General features: G+C 37.9%; 3 protein-coding genes across 6 annotated transcripts in view; 2 read left to right on the forward strand and 1 right to left on the reverse strand.

Annotated features, from left to right (window-relative positions):
- LOC135775927 (alpha-2,8-sialyltransferase 8F-like) overlaps positions 1-18,591 on the forward strand; it is a 134,082-nt gene extending 115,491 nt beyond the window's left edge. Inside the window, exons 5-9 of one of the 4 annotated variants that reach the window (XM_065286505.1) lie at positions 5,209-5,353; positions 5,686-5,798; positions 9,976-10,056; positions 15,805-15,860; positions 15,982-16,119. In XM_065286505.1, the coding sequence (XP_065142577.1) occupies positions 5,209-5,353; positions 5,686-5,798; positions 9,976-10,056; positions 15,805-15,860; positions 15,982-15,989 (403 nt within the window). In that variant the 3' untranslated portion in view covers positions 15,990-16,119. Of the gene's footprint in view, positions 1-5,208; positions 5,354-5,685; positions 5,799-9,975; positions 10,057-15,804 lie in introns of all 4 variants that reach the window. The other 3 variants (XM_065286503.2, XM_065286502.2, XM_065286504.2) reach the window with 3 other exon arrangements.
- LOC135775928 (alpha-2,8-sialyltransferase 8F-like) overlaps positions 1-22,889 on the reverse strand; it is a 1,056,838-nt gene that overhangs the window by 415,807 nt on the left and 618,142 nt on the right. The window lies entirely within an intron of this gene.
- LOC141281341 (uncharacterized) lies at positions 19,914-22,796 on the forward strand. Its single transcript, XM_073813017.1, has 3 exons — positions 19,914-21,635; positions 21,902-22,120; positions 22,205-22,796. The coding sequence occupies exons 1-3, from the start codon at positions 20,806-20,808 to the stop codon at positions 22,410-22,412; spliced, it is 1,257 nt and encodes a 418-aa protein (XP_073669118.1). The 5' UTR covers positions 19,914-20,805; the 3' UTR covers positions 22,413-22,796.

Consider the following 22,889-nt stretch of genomic DNA (forward strand, 5'->3'; position numbering starts at 1 on the left):
TGCTGTGCACAGCTATACAAGCAACACACAGCATAGACACAAAATCACTGTTTGACTCATCAAACAATGACACACAGCTTATGCAGGCTGTGACAGGCAGATATACATACATAGCCTACACCAGGGGTCGGTAAGTAACTTTGTCCCACACTTACATGTCTTATTTTGAATTAGCCTAGTATAGGCTATCTGATCTTTTGTCAAGAAACATTTTCTTTATTTCCTATTTAAAAGACGAAAGACAGCATTAAAAATTGCTAAAAACATGGTTATGGATCCGTGTATCATTGGTTTTTTCAAATTAAAAACAAAAATGAAAAAATTAACCACCATGGGTTTTCTGATTGTGTGCTCAGATCAAAAAATGAATTACTGGATTAGACAAATTTTAAGTAGGCTACTATAGTGATAACATATTACAGGATGCTCTCATGAAAGACTCTTACAGTCCGACTTTTGAACTTTATTCCTTTTTTTATTAATATTTATACGGGGCACATACACACCTAGGTTAATGGAGGTCTGCGCTGGACTGTTTTTTTTGTCCAGCTCCCACAAGATTCTATTCAGTAAACCACTTAAAACACACTCTGTGTTCACCCGCTTTATTTCCCGACCTGACGGGTCCGCAAAACTTAACGTTAGATCTTGTTTCCAGAAGCTCACATTCAAATGTCTCTAACGAAAAGAGAGAGATTAAGTAACCTATAACAATTATAAATGCTATACCAAAAATGTGTTCGTGCCAATATAAATATTATTTTTACATTGTACTGTCAGCAGAGAAAAAATAATGAAATATAAATAATAAATTAAATAGGACAAAGCCTCTCACTCAAATTTCTAACCAGCATAAACCCCATTGTTGGTCCTGTTCTGTATCTGTTGGTAATATGGACAAATAATTATTAACACCACCTGCATGTTAAACCTTTGATTTTTTTAAAGAACTGGCACATTACAGGGTTCTTAATCTTTCATGAACACCAGATTCAATGACTTTTTCCAAGAACAATCTGTGCAAATTCCAAATGGTTTTTGTGCCCCTGAAGGCTGATTCAGGACTAATATTATTTATAAGTGTGTTATACGCGAAAAATAATAATGAAAAAAAGTTCAAAAGTCGGACTGTAAGCGAATGAGACCTAGAGGAAAGCATGGTTGCTATTAAAACCCTTATTTAAATGTAATCTGTTAGTACCTAATCTGTTTAAAATTATTTCATTGGTATATGTCTGCTAAGGTGTTCAATTAAAATTTGTCCGAACCCGTTTTCATTCATTTTTCTATTTTTGATCTGAGCGCACATTCGGAAAACAAGTCGTTTGATTTTAGTTCAGGAAATAAATAATAGAAAAACAAGTCTTTTTTCTTTATTTTCTTTTTGGTTTTGATAAAAAAAAAACGAATGAAGGAATGATACACGGGGCCATTTTTGTAAACTGTTATTGTAAAATAAAAGTAGTATTTGATAAAAAAAATTATTAAAAAAAACGGACTTCAAAATAATCAGACGGGCCAGAAAATATTGCTGGCGGGCCACTTTTGGCCCGCGGGCCGCCTGTTGCCGACCCCTGGCCTACACATACAGGTGTAAATACACTCACCGGCCACTTTATTAGGTACACCTGTCCAACTGCGCATTAATGCAAATTTCTAATCAGCCAATCACATGGCAGAAACTCAATGCATTTAGGCATGTAGACATGGTCAAGATGATCTGCTGCAGTTCAAACCGAGCGTCAGAATTTAAGTGACTTTGAAAGTGGCATGGTTGTTGATGCTAAACGGGCTGGTCTTAGTATTTCAGAAACTGCTGATCTACTGGGATTTTCACTCAGAACCATTTCAAGGGTTTACAGAGAATGGTCCGAAAAAGAGAAAATATCCAGTGAGTGGCAGTTCTGTGGGCGCAAATGCCTTGTTGATGCCAAAGGTCAGAGTAGAATGGCCAACCTGGTTTGAGCTGATAGAAAGGCAACAGTAACTCAAATAACCACTTGTTGCAACCGAGGTATGCAGAAGAGCATCTCTGAACACACAACATGCTGAACCTTGAGGCGGATGGCCTACAGCAGCAGAACACCACACCGGGTGCCACTCCTGACAGCTAAAAACAGGAAACTAAGGGTACAATTCACACAGGCTCACCAAAATTGGACAATAGAAGAATGGAAAAACATTGCCTGGTCTAATGAGTCTTGATTTCTGCTGCGACATTAAGATGGTAGAGTCAGAATTTGGCGTCAACAACATAAAAGCATAGATCATGGTTCAGGCTGGTGGTGGTGGTGTAATGGTGTTAGGGATATTTTCTTGGCACACTTTTGGACCATTAGTACCATTCGGGCATTGTGTATTGTTTCTGACCATGTTCATCCCTTTAAGACCACAGTGTACCCATCCTCTGATGGCTACTTCCAGCAGGATAACAGCCATGTCATAAAGCACAAATCATCTCAGACTGGTTTTTTGAACATGACAATGAGTCATTGTTCTTAAATGGCCTCCACACTCACCAGATCTCAATCCAATGGAGCATCTTTGGGATGTGGTGGAACGGGAGCTTCGTGCCCTGGATGTGCAGCAGACAAATCTGCAGCAACTGTGTGATGTTATCATGTCAATATGGACCAAAATCACTGAGGAATGTTTCCAGTACCTTATTGAATCTGTGCCACAAAGGGTCCAACCCGGTATTTGTAAGGTGTACCTAATAAGTGGCCGATGAGTGTATATAATATTATTATTATCATTATCATTATCATTATCATTATCATTATTATTATTGTTATGTATGTACATATAATTCCTTCATACTGTAAAAAGGGGAGGCTTCACATGGAAACTGCACGTTTAGTCTTAAACAGTAGGCTACCATAGGCGGATTATGAAGATGATCCATCTCTCAGGAGATAGACAGCTGAATTGTATGGCTCTCACACAGGGCGCCTTCCCGATCTGGCGAGAGAGAGAGATTGGACGTCACAGGTGTAGCCAGGGATACCGCCACCTGCACAACATCATATTGCGACTGCCATGAGTGCAGTCACCATTCTGCCTCGACAGAAGCAGGACCGGATCCGTTAGGGCGCGATCGTGAGCAGCCTTCTCCAAGCACGAAGCTGGAGCGCAACACGTGCACACAACCAGGTTTCTCAAAAGCCAACTGTGCGTGCTGCGCTCCAAGACACATTAAACATGTGTATCCTTGCTCTTGATATCGTGCCGACAGGAAGATACAAATACTTAACTTCTTAAACATACTCCATATTTATGTAAAGGTACACACAGTCACTTGCTGAGGCACTAAAAGCGAGTGTGTTGGTGTGTGGGATGCTGCCTTATAACCCTGGTCCGCACGGCATCCAGCCTATATCAAAATACTGATTATGTGTTACACGTGCTTCTTATCAGTCATCCCGAGACGTTCCCCAAAGCATTGCTATGGCGATGCAGCTCGAGTTTCTCAAAAGGGAACATATTTAAAGATTTTTTTCTTACCCCATTGGCAGATTTTTTTGTTGTTGTTTTGTTTTAAGCACAAATTCACTACAATTAATTTTATAATTTTGGTGTAATTACTAGACTTATTTTCTTAAGTCATTTTGCTCATCAAGAAAATGCATCCTGATTTGAGAATTTTTTTATTTAAATGTTTTTCTTTTATACAATGGACCAATATGACACCTCATCAAATTTACTTCAAAATTACTACTGTAGTGATTTCATAGCATTGTAAACGTGAAAAACAAAAGAAATAATAAATGCTCAGTACCATGCAGTTCACTTCATTGATTTATTACTTTAATTTAATATGAGTAGTTAGTACCTTAACCCCGATAACGTTGACTCTCTTCATATTTTATATGAATGATGCTTTCTCATGTCTTATAGTGAATTCTTCATCGCTGAAGCAGTGGTGCAACCAGGTGTAGCTCGCAGCCCCATCTGCTGGGAAAATAATCATTACATGATTGCTCTGGTCTTGTAAATCTTGATTGGTCTTTTTCTGTGTATTTGATGGTTGTTTTGGACGTGCTGTAAAACAGGGACATTTCCTGGGACAGCTCAGGGACAGAAAACCAAAAAAATGGGACTGGGTTAAAAGTTACCCCGTGCCAAAATTACCTAATGTTGGGTTGTTGTTATGCAACCATGTGGTATAATACCCCAGCAGTTGGGTTAAAATAACCCATCATTGGGTCAATGTTCACTTTAAAGCCGGCTGTCATGTTATTTGTTTTCATAAGTAAAATTGCCATCCCAATGTAGCTTATGAGCTTAATTGCATTATTTTTATCGAAGTATTGTGTTTTACATGAGGTAAAGTATAATCGCAATATTACCAAAATCCCATTATAATCACAATATGAGGGTGCATGTAAACGTGCTCATTGATCAAGTCTGTCTTGTTATTTTAAAGGGAAGCAAAGAAAATAAATATTAAGCTGTCCAAAAATACCAGTCAATATTTTTCTATGTAGGCACTTAAAACTGAAGTTGTTTCTTAAGATTTAACTTCACTTTAAACTATTGAAATTCAGCAGCAGATATATTTAATAACAATAGGTGTGAAATATTTTCTGCCCCTCTTTCTTAAAAATGGACAAAAAGGGGCTGTTTTTTTTTCAGAATTAAAGGAACAGTATGTAAGAAATGTATGTAAATTATTCATAAAATGGCCCTGATATGTCACTAGACATTAAGAAATTATTTTCATTTCAAATACTAATATAACTGTAAAACAGTGGTCTGGCCAGGATATTGTCATTTAAAAAGTGGAGTTGCAGCCCTCAACTGATGTTTATGTTGTCATTTTGTGTATTGGCCACCAGCTGTGTGATTGCAGTACCAGTTTTAGCCACAAGTTTTGTGATTGCAATACCAGTTTTGGCCACAATCCTACATACTGTTCCTTTAACTATTATTTTGATCTTGCCACTTTCACTAAACAAGTTATTAATAACTCAGAACAAGTATTGTGTATTTCATTACCAATGACTCTGTAGTTTTTCTATTACACTACTACATCTGTAAGTAAATCATTTCCAATGCAGAAATATTACTACTATGAATAACAGTGGTTTATCAGGTTACTGTTTTTTTACGGCTTTTATTTTGAACATACCTGTACATTAATACTATACTGTACCTCGTCCAAATAATGCATTTACATTTTCTACATCGTCTTTTTTTTTCTTACAGAGTAAGACTGCGTTCCTATTGTAATGCAACAGGTGTTTTATACTATACAAAGCAGAACACAGCTGTCAATCAAAGTGTTCCATATGAGACGAGCTCAAAACTGACATATAAAATAAATGAGGAACTTCACGACATGCTTCCTGAGGTACAAGTGACATTTTTATATTTTTACAAGGGAAGATTATTTCAGTTCATTGAACAATTCAATATTTTAATTTGGAGGTATTTAACCCTGCTCCTAAACTTTGCAGGTCGGTGGGTTGAAAATATTTCCATTGTTAAATGAACAAATTCATTTCTATCTCTTGATTCATTTCTGTCAGCACTAGTATATACTAGAATTTGCTAAACCATTTACTTTTAAAGCTACGTCAGATCAATTACTTTTCTATGCATGCATAGATATAAGCCTAAAATGTACAGGTGCATAAAATGGCTTGTTTAATACTGAAAGCTAGTAAACTTTTGTCTTTAAAGGATTTTCCCTGGAGTAAACAGCCTATTAGTCACTGTGCTGTGGTTGGGAGTGGAGGGATTCTGAAGAATAGTAGCTGTGGAAGAGAGATCGACACTGCAGACTATGTTATCAGGTATTAAAGGACACATCTCATGATGTGATAAGTCTTCTGTAGAGCAGATGCTGTGTGGGTTTTGAAATAGTTGTTCACAAGTCTCTTGTTTGATCTGAGTCATTAAAGAATCTATAACATAAGAACTTTCACAAATTATAAAAACATTTTATTGATCATTCAGATTACATCAAAGTATTAAAAAGGAAGTGTAGGTAAACTTTTGAACTGGGTTATTTTTTAATTAATCTGTTACTTCTATGTAAGCATGTTTTTAATATGTTATTCAGGGCTGTACTAAATACAGAACAAGCCACAATTTGTATAATCCCTCTTAAAGGTGCAGTGTGTAAATTTTAGCAGCATCTAGTGGTGAGGTTGCGAATTGCAACCAATGGCTCAGTCCACTGCTCACCTCTTGCTTTTGAAACGCATAGAGAAGCTACGGTAGCCGTCCCCGGACAAACATGTCATCGTTTGAGACAACTTAGTAAAAAACGTTTGTCCGTTAAGGGCTTCTATAGAAACATGGCGGCACAAAATGGCAGCTTCCATTTAAGGGGACCCTCTGTGTATGTAGATAAAACTTCTCATTCTAAAGCAATAAACCCTTAATGGTTTATTATGAAAGGTCTTATACACCCCTGATAATTTAGTTTTGTATATTATTTTGCATTTCTGTCAAGAGATCCTTCTAAAATGTACACACTGCACCTTTAAGCTAAAGAGCACCTATTTCGTTGCTAAAAAAAACAATGTTATTTTGTGTATTTGGTATAATACAATGTGCTCGCGTGTTTTATGGTTATCACATTATTTTCCACACACCGTACATTATTGTTGCTCCTTTGTGGCCTGACTTCCTCAATCGCTCTGATTTGTTACAAAGTTCATCGATCTCAAAAGCTCTGTATCCCCGATTGGTCAGTTTACCAGTAGGTTGTGATTGGCATGAATACCTCTGATGTCAGCCAGAAATGTGACGCTTTTTACAATGTTTTGAAGATTAGCTCCCAATGCAATATTTACAGAAGTTAATATCGTCTTTACTACCTTATCAATACGAACCGAATGTGATCCAGAAAATGCAGATGACCAAGCTGATCAATCAACTTTACCAGTGCAGCTTGACCAAAACATAACAGATTGGTAAGGTAAGTATACTAAAACGTTTAAACCATGTCTGCATTTGTGATTGTAGAAACAACAAACAACAAGCGCTACTTTGACCTGCACAAAACTTAAGTAAACTGATGCCTACAATCTGTGCTTTTGTTGTGGTCCAAGAAAAGAGATTTACGTTGGAAACGATAACTTGTGTCATCATTTACTTTGTGATTTGTACCTTTGCAAATCGTGAATCAGATAATACTTGTTTTTTTAAAAGATTGCTACATTTCTTGATCATTTTCTCAAACCAGTGTCATCCAAGATGTTTATTTTTTATTTTTTTTAAATGGTGTGGTTATTAAAACTGGCCCACCTTTAAAGGTATTATGCCCTGTGCCATATGTGAGCCAGTGACATTGCTTTCTTCTCTCCTCCATTTAAGCACAATCCTCTTCTCCCTGGTCAGGTTAGGACTTGGCTGTATCTCACAGCTGTAGTTTGGTAGCTCCAGCAGGTCATCAGTTGGGAACTCACCTTCCTTGGTGTCTCGTCAGTTTAAGCCAATGAGACCTCAGGATGGCTCGACCGCAAATCCAGCGTAGACCACTACCCCACTCTATACAGTTTTTCTTCAACAGGCTGCCACCGCACCTCCCACTGTATTCAAATCCAACGAGATGCTGTAACTTCCTGTTCAGTGATATCCACATGTCGCAAGCATTCCTCAAGCTCTGTCTCTGTTAGCTGACCATCTACAACCAGTTTTGACCATTATCCCTGCCTGACTTACTCTTTCACTCTACTGTCTTACTCTTTCGACTCTACATGTGCCACTGGAAAAATTTATTTTGTTTCTAGGTCTGTCTGGGCTTGACCCTTACAATATTAACACATTGCACAAGAGATATTGGGAACAGTCAGTAAAGTTTTAGCAGTTTGTGCTGTTATGAGCTAGACATGTTCTCTGGTGTATGGGGTTGTGTACACCAAAACTTTTACGCCCGCGGCCGGCGCAAGTTTTCAGTTGTTTCCAATGGAAGCTCGGCGTTTTTCAAATAAGCCAGCAGCTAGCGGGTTTTTTTCCGCGCTGAAAACCGGCGCTCAGCGGTTTTTCCGCGCTCCGTGCTGAGCGTCGAGAGTTGAAAGAGATTCAACTTTGGGAGAAAAGCTCCGCTCGTCAATGTCAGTTCTCACACGGCCGCCAAATCACAGTGGAGGAGGGGCGGGACATTACCACAGCAACCAACCGGCTCGCAGCTGAAGTATCACAGCTACCAAAGCGCTCAGCTGAAGAAAGCTGGCACTCAGCTGAAAAACAGATGGCATTTGGCGTCCTCAAGGCGTTTCCAGCCGCGTTTAAAAGTTTTGGTGTGTCCAGCCCCTATTTCTTGTCTAGCAATTTCATTACAGATGACCAACAGCACAGAAAAGATCTTTGTGTCATAAATGTTGAAGAGGCTTTTTTACTCTTTAACCCTTGTGTGGTGTTCATATTTCTGTTACTTAGACAATGTTTGTGGGTCTAGTGGACCCACTGTATTATTTGTATCTTAAACCAATGCAGTCATACAAATTTATGTATAACTGTTTACAGATGATTACTTTAGCCATATTGCAAGTAATATAGACAGAATTAATGTTTAATGCTTGTCATTTACCACTGGTAGAGGACTATTTATAAAAGTAGATTAAAGTGCTATTCGGTTTTGTGATAATATGAAAAAAGAGAAGAAAGTTCTATTCCCCCCCAGATGTTTATCTAAAATAAGTATTTTCATCACTTTTTCATCTGAAATAAGTTTTTCATCTCTTTGATGTTTAGTTCTTTGAACTTAGTTTGAAATTGTACACATTTGTGTCCATCTACACAGCACAAGCCCCATCTGAAAAGATGAGGTATCATAACACATCATCCACACTGAACGCATAACCTGTTCATGCCAGCCTACACAACACATAAGAAGCAGATTTTTACTGTGTAGCTGTGTTGCATATGCATTTCTTGCATTTTATAGACGTATACTGTGTCTTCCTGTCCATCTTATGTCCACACACACTGCAGTACAATGTGTTGCTATTGGCTACAACCTAAAATGTGAAAATGCTTGGATATGAAATTTTACTTTCTCTATTCTCTCTCTCTCTCTCTCTCTCTCTCTCTCTCTCTCTCTCTCTCTCTCTCTCTCTCTCTCTCTCTCTCTCTCACACTCACACTCATACACACTCACTCTCTCTCTCACACACACACACACACACACACACACACTCTCACTCTCACACGCACACACACACACACTCATACACACACACACAAAAACACACACACCATAGGTTTTGTGGTAAACTCATGGTTTTACAAATGGTAATCAATACACCAATTTACCATGATTACTACACTTTTACTATAATACAACCATGGTTATTTTTTGTAAGGGAGATAATGGTAAAATGTAGAATGGTTCCTGTTAGACAAAAGGTAAAGTGTGTGGGACAGTGGGGGCAGACAAGTGTTCATGCACGATATATAACATGTTGTATCCTTGCGCTGTTACAGCAAATGCAGAAGGACAAAACTCTGACATGCATCCATCACATATGTACAGACATATATACAAACACACCCATGCACTCACAGGAGTCCCAGATAGGAGAAAAACAAAGTGAAGTTACACAGCACATTCAATTTTCACTCTCTTATTACCCCACATATGTAATATAAATGTGTAGGGGGAGTGTACAGTGTACAGTAATTATAAAGTTGTTTATTATTATGTTCTTTATAGAAAATGAGCCAAGGCCAATGAATCTGAGGTTGAAACAACAATTAAATGCATAATTTTTCTTTTAGTAAACATTAAAAACGGGCCCCACAGACCTGAACACCACAAAAGCGTTAATAGGGGGAACAGAGCACTTGATTTATTTTGAAAAATTAAAGAAAATGCAATATACCTGTATGAAAAATAATGCCAATTAAGGCAATGTAGTCACATCACGTGTAATTTAAGTCAGTTTGGAGGCCAGTAAATATACACCGAAATTATATTTTGTGGAAAATATAACCTCCTGTCTTTTTCTGTTCCTGCAGGTTTAACATGGCTCCCATTAATGACAGTGATGTTGGGCTAAAGACTGATTTACTCACCATTAATCCTAGTCAGCTCACACGGTGAGTATCTTATAAAAGCAGTTACTTATGATAATTCACAGAGTGCAGCGTTTATTTGTGTTTTCCGTAAAGACATATAACAAAAATGCCTGTATACAGTTGGAGGTCGCTTGAAACTTTATGAAGGCGACAGCTTCCGAATTCTCCAGCCTGATGTGCGTGCCAATTTTTTTTCTCGTTTTTACTCGTGTTAAAGGCCCAAATGGCCCGAATAGTTCAATTCAAAGGATGCTTTCGAACCTATCTGGACCTTGGGGCTTGGGCCCTAATTGAAATTCCAAGGAAAACAATCAGGCCCTTAGAACTTTCAGGTCTGAAATGTGAAGTTAAAATCCCCTGCCATTTTCATTTTTAAATGCATCACATTTACAGAAACATTTGTCCACAGTTACTTATGATTTCGGTAGTTAAACATGACGATATTTATTATGTACCAAATAATTTCAACGGCTGTTGAAAATAATTCATAGGACCAGAGACAATTATGGCAATGAAAAGGTTATTAGTCAGTCAGTGAAATGCCCTATTTGTACAAATTTCACTTTCATTGTAGCAATTTCATTATATTTTAACAAAGTCTTTAGCGTTATTTCTCATGAGGATGTCTGTGAACAAAAATTTGCACGACGACTCTACGATAAAACTCATGCGTTTGGATGAAGATAAATTTGTGGTGCATGTGTGTGTTTATAATTCTATACACCTGGAAATGCTCTGTTCATCTGGTTAATTACACTCACATGACCTGGATACTTGGTTTAAATGTATATGTATATGGAATGCTGTTGTACAATTAATTAACTCATATGTGGATTAAAACGGCAATTAAATTACCACATGACCTTAAGGTAGGTAATTCGACTGGGATTTTTTACACGGTTGTTCAAAAAAGACTAAAAAAATTAAGATCAGGATTTTCCCCTGCATCCTTGATAAATCTTGCTTTTGTATTGCATATCAGGGGTTTCCAACCTTTTTAACCCAACAGGTACCCACATTTTAAAAAGAAAAAATAGAAATATAGGTGAAAACACAAACACATTTTTCCCTTTCAGTAGTTTTTGAATAGGTTTAATTGAATAATATTAAAATCCATTATGGTAGGGCTGCACAATTATGATTAAAGGAATAGTCTACTCATTTTCAATATTAAAATATGTTATTACCTTAACTAAGAAGAGTTGATACATCCCTCTATCATCTTAGTGCATGCACGTAAGCGCTGGGGTGAAAATCCGCTCCCCTTCTTCCTCTCATAATGGGAGAGGGAGGGTGTTACTGCGCCGAGTTGAAGTACTCCCAAAAGTGCTGTTCCGCCATACAATATAGTTCCTCTATTAAATCCACTTAGAAAAGCGCTACGTTTTATTTTGTACCACCAAACTTGCTCGTATAACTACTCGTCTTAAATAGGAAAAACGTTGATGTGTTTGGTCACTTCTAACTTTATCTCTGAGTGGTACCATTGAATGAATGGGGCTAAGCTAAATGCTATCGAAGTGTGGCAGCGCGCCCCAGCGCTTACGTGCACGCACTAAGATGATAGAGGAATGTATTAACTCTTCTTAGTTAAGGTAATAACATATTTTAATATTGAAAATAAATAGACTATTCCTTTAAATATCATAATTGTTTATGCTACTGTTTTTAAGCTGATTTGGAAATGATATATTTGAAAAATACAATGCATTGCAAGGCTGCAGAGAACAGTGCACTATTGCAGACTTATATAATTAAAGGGGACATATTATGAGATTTTTTTAAGATGTAAACTAAATCTTTGGTGTCCCCAGAGTGCGTAATTGAAGTTTTAGCTCAAAATACCACACAGATAATTAATTACAGCGTGTTAAAATTGCCAATTTGTAGGCCTGAGCAAAAGTGTGTCGTTTTTGGGTGTGTCATTTAAAATGCAAATGAGCGGATGAAGTTAGCACTGATCACAATGATGGTGGTTTGTTGCAATTGGATACTATTGTGCTGTGAATTATTTTCTCTCTCTGTTTCTCTCTGCACTAAATGGCTGCATGTGCAGGGGTTGGATAGTGCAGATAAAGGGGGCGGTATTATCCTATTCTGACATCACAATAGGAGCCAAATTACAATGACCTATTTTTTCACATGCTTACAGAGAATGGTTTACCAAAACTAAGTTACTGGGTTGATCTTTTTCACATTTTCTAGGTTGATAGAAGCACTGGGGACCCAATTATAGCACTTAAACATGGAAAAAGTCAGATTTTCATAATATGTCCCCTTTAAATCCCCAGTAGCCTATTAAAACTAAAGTAGGCCGGTCTAAATGAGTCCCACTCCGCCCTGCAACCTCCCCATGCATGGTTGCACTATTGACCTGTCACAGCAATGAGCCAAAGCGCTTAATGTAGCAGGTATGTATCTTTATGATCACTTGACTTCTGGAAGAGCCCTGTGTGAAAGAATTCAGATGTTCACTTTTATTTGAAAAGCCCCTACAAGTGACGCCCCTTCCTGAATCAGCCTTCAGGGGCACAAAAACCGTTTGGAATTTGCACAGATTGTTCTTGGAAAAAGTCATTGAATCTGGTGTTCATGAAAGATTGAGAACCTTGTAATGTGCCAGTTCTTTAAAAAAATCAAAGGTTTAACATGCAGGTGGTGTTAATAATTATTTGTCCATATTACCAACAGATACAGAACAGTATTCTGTTTTGACCCATTTTAAAAATGTTGTCGTTAATTACTCACCCCCAAGTCATTCCACACCTGTAAAAACACATATTAATTTATTTTTGATGAAATCCTTTCTTAGCCCCCATAGACAGCAATTCTTTCAAATCAACTGTGTGGACCTAGAAAGGCAGTAAAGACATTGTTAAAATAGTGTAGACTACAGCTGTTTAATCTTCATTTCATGAAGCGACAAAATTCGTTTTTGCGCTCATACAGTCAGTCTCTGATGTGTATTCCTGAAAACAGCACATGCATTTGTTTAACACCTACATTGTGTGTTAGCCATAGATATAAACATAGATGCCTCATTCAGCCGCTCCATAAAAGCATCTCTCGAACAATCATTAATCAGTCATAATAGGGGTGGGCGATATCTCGATATTCAAACTATATCGATAAATTGTTTAAACTCGAAATGGATTTTGACACATCTTATATATCGATATAATGTTTATATTAAATTCTGATTTCGCCACTTTGGTTCTTTGCCTTCTCTGTGTGCTGTGCTCGCCCCACCTCCTTGCTTTTGTTCCCCCTTCCCCTCGCGTGATATCTCATTTACATGTCGGCACCCGTCACAGAATCAACACTGGCCACCACGAATAGATCTTCCATGATTCCCATTTACATGTATATATATTTAAAACGGCTTGAATTCATTGTTGCGAGTGCTCTGCGCTCCTCTCTCTCTCTCTCTCTCTCTCTCTCTCTCTCTCTCTCTCTCTCTCTCTCTCTCTCTCTCTCTCTCTCTCTCTCTCTCTCGCGTTGTGTGAAGCGATTTGATAGCGCGCGTGTCTCTCGTGACAGTGAAAAGGTGGCAGTGCTTTAATGTCCGTTTCCGATGTTACTGTCAGAGAAGAATACTTATTTAGTTTATCATTACTAAACAAAGCTTAGGAGTAGTGCTTCACACACACACACACACACACACACACACACACACACACATTCTGGTTTCCATGTTTTGTGGGGACATTCCATAGACGTAATGCATTTTATACCATACAAACTGTATATTCTATTCCCCTTACCTGCCCCATTCCCTAACCCCAACCATCACAAAAACCTTTCTTGTACCTTAGATTTTCAATAAACATCATCTTGTTAGATTTATAAGCTTGTTTCCTCATGGGGACATCAAAATGTCCCCACAAGGTCACAAAAACACTGGTATTCCTATCTTTGTGGGGACAATTGGTCCCCACAACGTGATAATTACCAGGTACACACACACACACACACACACACACACACACACACACACACACACACACACACACACACACACACACACACACACACACACATTCTGGTTTCCATGTTTTGTGGGGACATTCCATAGACGTAATGCATTTTATACCATACAAACTGTATATTCTATTCCCCTTACCTGCCCCATTCCCTAACCCCAACCATCACAAAAACCTTTCTTGTACCTTAGATTTTCAATAAACATCATCTTGTTAGATTTATAAGCTTGTTTCCTCATGGGGACATCAAAATGTCCCCACAAGGTCACAAAAACACTGGTATTCCTATCTTTGTGGGGACAATTGGTCCCCACAACGTGATAATTACCAGGTACACACACACACACACACACACACACACACACACACACACACACACACACACACACACACACACACACACACACACACACACACACACATTCTGGTTTCCATGTTTTGTGGGGACATTCCATAGACGTAATGCATTTTATACCATACAAACTGTATATTCTATTCCCCTTACCTGCCCCATTCCCTAACCCCAACCATCACAAAAACCTTTCTTGTACCTTAGATTTTCAATAAACATCATCTTGTTTGATTTATAAGCTTGTTTCCTCATGGGGACATCAAAATGTCCCCACAAGGTCACAAAAACACTGGTATTCCTATCTTTGTGGGGAAAATTGGTCCCCACAACGTGATAATTACCAGGTACACACACACACACACACACACACACACACACACACACACACACACACACACACACACACAAACACGTTTTCTTGATGTGAGAGCTTTCTCTCTCCCTATGATGCGGCGTGCAAGCGCACGTGTTCTGTAGTTTTCTGTGTAACAACAGTGTTTTCTCTCATATTTAACCCATTTACTCCTAAAACGCCTAAAACCATTGTTATTCCAGGATAAATACCCTTATCTCCTGAGGGTTTTCAGAAAAATACTAAGAATTGTCAAAGTCTACCAAAAACTTAATATCTGAAGTTGAGTTGTTTTATTTTTGAATAAAACGAAGACTATGTATTTTCTTATTTTATAGTTAAAGTATAAATTTTTTATATATATTTTTAAATGTTGCAGAAGCATTTTGTTCCTACGTGAACTACCTCTTTGCACTTCAATAAAAAAAGACCTTGTGGATTTTGACATATTTGTTTTGCAGTACTTTTTTGGGGAGGGTTTCCACGCAAAGCCATCGAGATATATATCGCCTGTTGAGATATAGCAAAATATATCTAGATATAATTTTCCCTCCATATCGCCCAGCCCAAAATATTTGTTAAACAATGGTGTCCTGTTTAAGCCATATATATAGGATATACCTGTAGGATGTCTTGTTTTAACACCAACATAAGATGTTGACTCAGAAGCATTACTTTGCTAAATTACAGCGCTAAACACAACCGTGTTGACTGTCTGCATGTGTACACAGACCAACATTAAAAAAACTGTGCAAATAGAATCCAAGAGCATGCACCCTTTGTGAACAACTTTACCTTCATAAGATTGACAGACTTGAATACAAAATGGATAACTTATGTTTGATGATATAGAAATGAAACAAATCACTGACACCCAAACTAATTTTTATCTTCCACATAAATGTATTAAATTGACTTCTTATGAAGGCTTTCCTAGCATGTGATTCATGTTCTATTATTCTATGATCTATTATATCATATAATTTAAATGTCAATGTAATATTTGTTTCATATCAATGTTTTATATCAACTATTGTATAAGATTATTTGTGAATGTGTCTCTTGTTTTTTTTTCTCTACAGCTACAAAAATTTGAAGTCTAATCCAGGTCCATTAGTGGAGCGTGTGAGCGTGTATGGTAACTCGTCAATCATCGTTCCAGCCTTTGCATATTCATACCACACTCGGGTATGCGTAGATACGCTCAAAGTGCTTCAGTCAATCCGACCTCAACAACATATGGTCTTCTTTTCCACCAGTTACCTGAAGAACCTGGCTGGTTTCTGGAAGAGGCAGGGCCTGAAAGCTGTTCGTCTCTCCACCGGGTTCATGTTAATTAATGTGGCACTAGAAGTGTGTGATCACGTGCACGTTTATGGATTCTGGCCATTTGACACCAATCTGGAGCAGCAGGAAATTCCACATCACTATTTTGACAATGTAGGACCCAAACATGGCGTTCACGCAATGCCAATAGAGTTTCTCAACTTACTGAAGCTTCACAGCCAGGGGGCGCTAACACTGCACCTACAGCCCTGCTTATAACAGAGGTTCTCCTGTTGAATCTGAATGTACTGTATTATTTAATGGTTGGTTGGTGAGGAGGGAGGCTGTGAATGTTTATTACTTTTGGTCTGCTCTTTGGTCTATAAAATTATTTAAATATTTTCTATTTTGAATTGTGAACTTGGACAATTAACTCCTATATATTTTTAAATAAATAAATTTGGGGTTATCTTCTGTGCGGAGTTTATACTTCACCCTGGGTTAATAATGATTCCTGAATGTGTTTAGAGTTTATTGTTACATATTGTATTTAAAAACATACTTTTTTGCTTATTTATGAGATTGCAAACAGATTTCTGTTTGCAGAACTATTAAGTTTTCTATTTAAGCGGTTACTTTGATTTGTGCGAATGTTTCTGCAAGTTTTTCGCTAATTTTCCTCAAACGGTAAATACAAATCCTATTTTGTTTCATCACCTGGCAGCCACCTTACCACAGGGAGCTCGTTCACTCGTAGCATTGTGTTTTAATGGTGCATGTACTTTTAAATGAACTAAACTTGCTCACAAATTTTATTAACGTGGCTATAATTCTGGATGCTTTAACATGTTTCATGAACATTATTCATAAGTATGCAGTGTCATAGGTACATCTTTGACATTTATAACAAACCAAACCATTTGAAAATCGGTAGAAAATTGAGCAAGTTATGGTCATTTAAAAGTACATGCTCCATTAAACACAATGCTACGAGTGAGAGAGCTGTCTGAGGTAAGATGGCTGCCAAATGAAGACGTTCCACTGAAATGGCCAGCAGTGCGAGCGGGACATCTAGCCTTTATTATACATATCTATAGCTAGCACAATATCTAGCCTTTATTATACATATCTACGGCTAGCACAATCAATCCCCGTACTTCCCTATATGCAAAGAATGCAAGGTGCGTAGGATCCCTGTGAACTGGAAGAGGGTGTGACCGACTTCAGTATTGTAATGTGTAATAATAAATACAGTTTAATGAGAAAAATATAGGGTTTGGCTTGTTTTTATTTCACTGCTCTAATCTAATGCGTTGTCGATTCATTCTAAAACATAGCTGACAGTTGGAGGAGTTAGCAGTTGCCTATGACACCATGCACGTGCCTGAATAATGTTTTGAAATATCTTGCCTTTTATAACGCCGGGAGATGACGTCAAACAGAGCAATTGACAGAGGTCAAATAGGTCCCGTACACACTGCATATTAATTCGGTTGTCACTTCACCTTTTAATGCTTAATCCTGTTCTGTACACACACAGTTCAGTAATTTACGGTACTGACAACCGAATTCCACAACCGAATTAACTCCCGCAAAATGCAGGTAGTGACGTCCGCATTTACAGAAACTCTGCACAGTGTGTACATAACCGAACTGAACAACTAGTAGTTAATAAAGTGTTTAAACGTGCATCATTGACATGACAGGTCTCTCTTCTGAAGAAATAAATTATTACAAGGGGGAAAAGTCTTCTGTATGCGCGATACAGAGAATGACAGAGGCACAAGCGTTTGCTGCTCAGTGTTGCCAGATCTTGCACTAAAAAAAACAGCGAACAAGAAAAATCCAATAATAAACCAAAATAAATCCTAACGCTTTACCTCAAAGATCAAAATATTGGGACTGGCACCTTCACATTTTAACAACACCAAAAACTTGATCGCTTCATGAGCCAAAAGCCATAAACAGTTAAGAGCTAAAATGGTATGTGAGTACAAAAAAGACGAGGACCTGGCAACACTGCAAGAGCGACCGCAGCCTCACAAATGCGTACAATACACAACGACACAACAGAGGTTTATTGCAAAACATAATGCTGTTAAATTATTTTCATCAAAGCTGTGAGTGATAAGCACATGAGACGGCAGACCGTTGCTATGGTTATCTCCTTGTCAATCATCACATTTTCACATTTAAATGCAGTTGTCACTCCTGAAAGTTTGCAGTGTGTACGAGACCACAATGTGTGGAACTCCAACTAAACAGTCACGTCTTAACACTTACTTTGCATCGCCCGCCACAAGCTATTTGTCTGCAACACGACAAGAGGTCATAACGGAGAAATTAATTTCGTTCATTTGTAAGGACATGAGACCGATCAGTGTCGTGGATGGAGCAGGCTTCAGGGAGTTCTGTCAAGCAATGTAACCAAGGTACTATATCACTTTGATGTCTCTTAATTTACTTGTTTTGTGTAATATACGTTGGCAAATATGTTTAAACTTAAATAGACTACCTATAGAAGTAGTTATGTCTCTTTATATTAATTTGTCCTGTTATTGACGTAATGCGTCGTTAAACGTCGTTAACGTCATTGAAAAAATGGGCAACCAGATATTCGAATAGTTCGAATATTCGTGGGTTTTTTAGGGAGAATATTCGAACGTATTTTTTGAGCAATTTTGACAGCCTTATTACGTGCACGCACTAAGATGATAGAGGGATGTATCAACTCTTCTTAGTTAAGGTAATAACATAGTTTAATATGGAAAATGGATAGACTATTCCTTTAAAGGAGCATTTCACATGTAGAAACATTAATCTTTATTGAAAGTGTGTCATATTTGTATTCGAAATGTAACATACATTTCAAATTTGGTGCCTATTTGACCGAGAAAATGGATGTTTGGAGTCTCACCTCCTAAAGATATTGGACTCCCTGCTTTCAATGATGCAAAATGACGATTTTTACATCATTGAAAGAAGGAAGTGCAACACTAAAATCTATAATTCTCCTGTCTCAGCGGAAACTGAGGGAATGATGCACGACCATTCAAAAACATGACTGGGGTTCTAACGATACAAAGCTTAATGGGTGAAGTGTCCCTTTAAGTAATAGGCATTTAACCTTGAGGGGGGGGTATGATTTTGGCAACACCTGCCGAAATCATACTCCCCTTTTAAATCTGAGGTTTGTAAAGTCAGAGACCAATAAAACTCATTCTGGTGACACATATCCTATGCTAGAACACCTAAAAAGAAGCACAAGCATATATCTTAAGTAATAAGCATTCCACCTTGGGGGGTATGATTTTGGCAACACCTGACAAAATCATACTCCCCTTTTAAATCTGAGGTGTGCAAGGTCAGAGACCCATGAAACTCATTCTTCTGACACATCTCATATTGTAGAACACCTGCAAAAAACCCACAAGTGTTTAGATTCAATAGGAAGCATTTAATGCAGGGGAGTATGAAGAGTGGACTTTTTTGTTAGCAGTCTGTACTACCTCTGTTTAGTAACCCCTCTGTGTAAAACTATTTGACATAGTTTTGGCCTGCTTTTCATACTCTTGATTTTCATCGCATATACGTCTAAGACGTTGGAATTGGTCAAACGGTATGTTGTTTTGAGCCAAACTGGATGGAAACTATCCGCTCGTAAGATAGTATTTCTATCTGTTTCTTTGCGAAACACTGTGGTATGGAGCTGGCCATTCTGACCTTTAGAGATGGTTAGGTCTAAGAAGTTAATCATGGTTTTCGAGTATTCCATAGACAGTTTTACATTCCTATCATTATTATTCAAAAAATCATAGAACAATAACAATTCATTATAAGAACCAGTCCAAATCAGAAATACATTGTCAATATATCGTCCCCTACCATTTTATCTTATCACTGATATTACCCTGGATAAAATCCTTCTCCCTAAGAAAAGTTTAGCATAATTTGGGGCAAAACATGCCCCCATAGCAGTACCACATACCTGAATATATAAATGGTCCTGGTACAGAAAAATATAATGTTTTTCAATGTCCATTCAGTGAGTTGGATAATAAAATCTGAGGGAGGTGAATAATCTGTAGGTCTGTTTCTTAAAAAATGATGTAAAGCTTTTAGTCCATCATCATGAGTAATATTAGTATATAAAGACTCTACATCCATAGTGACTAAAAAAAAAGAGTAATCAGAGACTGTCATATCATTTAAGATCTTAAATAAATGAGGTGTGTCCTGTATGTAAGAAGGGAGCTGTTGAGTAAGAGGTTTGATATAAAAGTCTATGAATTGGGAGGCAGGTTCTGTAAGTGACTCATTGGAGGATATAATAGGCCTCCCCAGATGAGATTTAAAGAGCCCCTTTCATGGATTTCAACTTTTTAACTCTAGTTACAGTATAATGTTGCAGTTTTGAGCATAAAAGTACGGTGGCCGAGAAGTGCGAAACAACATTACAATGTGTGAAACACTTTTACGAACCTCGAGACAAATTTACATTTTGGAAAACATTTTTACGTATCATAAAACACATTTACATTGGGGAAAACACTTTTACCAAGGACGAAACAAATTTACATTTTAGAAAACAAATTAACAAGACGCAAAACAGTTTTACCAGTCCCGAAACAAATTTACAATGACAGATTCTAGTGGAAAGGGAATGTACCACTCACCGGAACTGACGCTATACCCACACACCGGAAGTGACGCGGTGAGGTTGTGTTGTTGGTGGTAAGCGGCAAATTCGGTTTGTGGTTGTGGAGTAAATAGCGAAAAAAATTTGGTGGGCGTACAGGTAGGACTGCGGCCGAGGTATGTTTTGTCCATTTTGTGGCCAACATATGAGCACCGTAACGCGGTTTTGCGTCATGTGTGGTCGGTGTTTGGAGTTTTTGAACGACACGGACCAGATGGAAACACGAGACATACTGAATCAATGTGTTCAATATTTTAACGAGGGCCACTCGTACGCTGTAATCGTGGACATGATGTCAAGTCTACACGGTGTAAACATCAGCTTGAGGACTCTTAAAAGTAAACTAAACGAAGCCGGGTCGTACCGCAGAAAGGATTATTCTTCTCCAAACTCCGTGTGTAACGCCATCAGATTGGAACTTTGCGGACCTGGACAACTATTTGGGTACCGCACGATGTGGCAGGTACTCAAACAAAAGTACAATTTTCGAGTGAGGAGAGACAATGTGATGAATTTGCTCCGGGAGATTAACCCTCAAGGGTGTGAGAGTAGAACACGCAGAAGGTTTACAAGAAGAACCTACCACTCAATGGGACCCAACTATATGTGGCACGCAGATGGTTACGATAAACTTAAGCCATTTGGTCTGGCCATATCGAGATGTATAGATGGATTTTCACGTAAAGTATTGTGGCTTGAATGTGGACCAACAAATAATAACCCAACAGTGATTGCTCACTATTTCATTTCATGTGTGCAAAACCTCGGTGTCATCCCCATGAGACTGAGGACTGATTGCGGCACTGAGAACGGCATAATGGCTGCAATTCAATGCACGCTACGCCACCATCACAGTGACTACTACTCTGGCGCGTCCAGCCACATGTACGGCTCATCTATTAATAACCAGCGTATTGAGTCCTGGTGGTCTATATTAAGAAAGGGAAGGTAAGTGGACTTCATATTGCATTCTTGCTTTGGTCATTCGATTTTCTTCTCAGGAACGAGTAATGAAAAACAAAAAAACGAGCACAATAAAAATCAATACAAAATGTAAAACAGATACAACACGCAAGGAAAAGTAGTTCCTTATAGAAAATCGAATGACCAAAACATGCAGACCATAAATTTCATTACGACTAACCTCTTATTTTATTATTCAAACATGTGTATATGCTTAAAAGTATAACTACAATTTGTATCAATTTCTATAGGTCTCAGTTCTGGATGGAGTTATTTGCAGACCTTAGAGAAGCTGGATACTTCAACGGGAGTCATGAGCATCAGTGTCTATTGAGATACTGCTTTGGTGATGTTATTCAGAAGGACTTGGATGAGTGTGTGAGACTGTGGAACAGTCACAGGATTCGCCCTTCCAGGACAGCAGCGTGTCCAGGAGGAGTGCCCAATGAACTCTACTACTTACCACACAGGTGATGCTTTGATAATAAACAGACAAAAGTATTGTTTTAATGTTTTGGCTTAAATTAAATGCTTATATTTTCTATTTAACATAGGTTTGGCTCGAGAGACTGCGGATTTCAAATTGAACAAACTGAACTGGATGCCTTTCCTGAGGCTAGCCTGTCAATAACTTCTTGTGGGGACCCAAACATGCAGGAGTACTTGGACTTTGCCATAGAACACAGTCAGTTACAGAAGCCAGAGAACTGGGAGTCTGCATCAGAACTGTACATGAAGCTAAAAGAAATGGCTCAGCTATGAAATGATCAAAAAGGGAGGGGTTTTTGTAGTGGTCGAATAGTCCTCTCTGTCTGAACACAATGTTTATGAATCTGTCACCCACAGCTTGATTGTTTTAAAGTGTGAAGTAAATTATTCAAAATAGCAATGAACATGTATTAAATTTTTGTAGTATAGAAAACAAAACTTCTTTCACTACTTGTTTCTTTATCTAAAACAGTGATTCACAAAGCATCACAGTTTGAGAGTCACAAATCTACAGTAAAACATTTTCAAAATGTTAACAGTGAGAAAAGAACATGCTCACATACTGTTATATTATAAAACAATTTTGGCAACTGCACTTTAAAGTGAACCTTTAAAGGGATAGTTCACCCATAAAATAAAAATTCTGTCATTTACTCACTCTCATGTTGTTACAAACTTGCATAAATGTCTGTTATGATGAACACAAAGGAAGATATTTTGAGAAATGTTTGTAACCAAACCGTCTGTGGA

This window comes from Paramisgurnus dabryanus, chromosome 21 (genome assembly GCF_030506205.2).
Source record: "Paramisgurnus dabryanus chromosome 21, PD_genome_1.1, whole genome shotgun sequence".
Classification (NCBI taxonomy): domain Eukaryota; kingdom Metazoa; phylum Chordata; class Actinopteri; order Cypriniformes; family Cobitidae; genus Paramisgurnus; species Paramisgurnus dabryanus.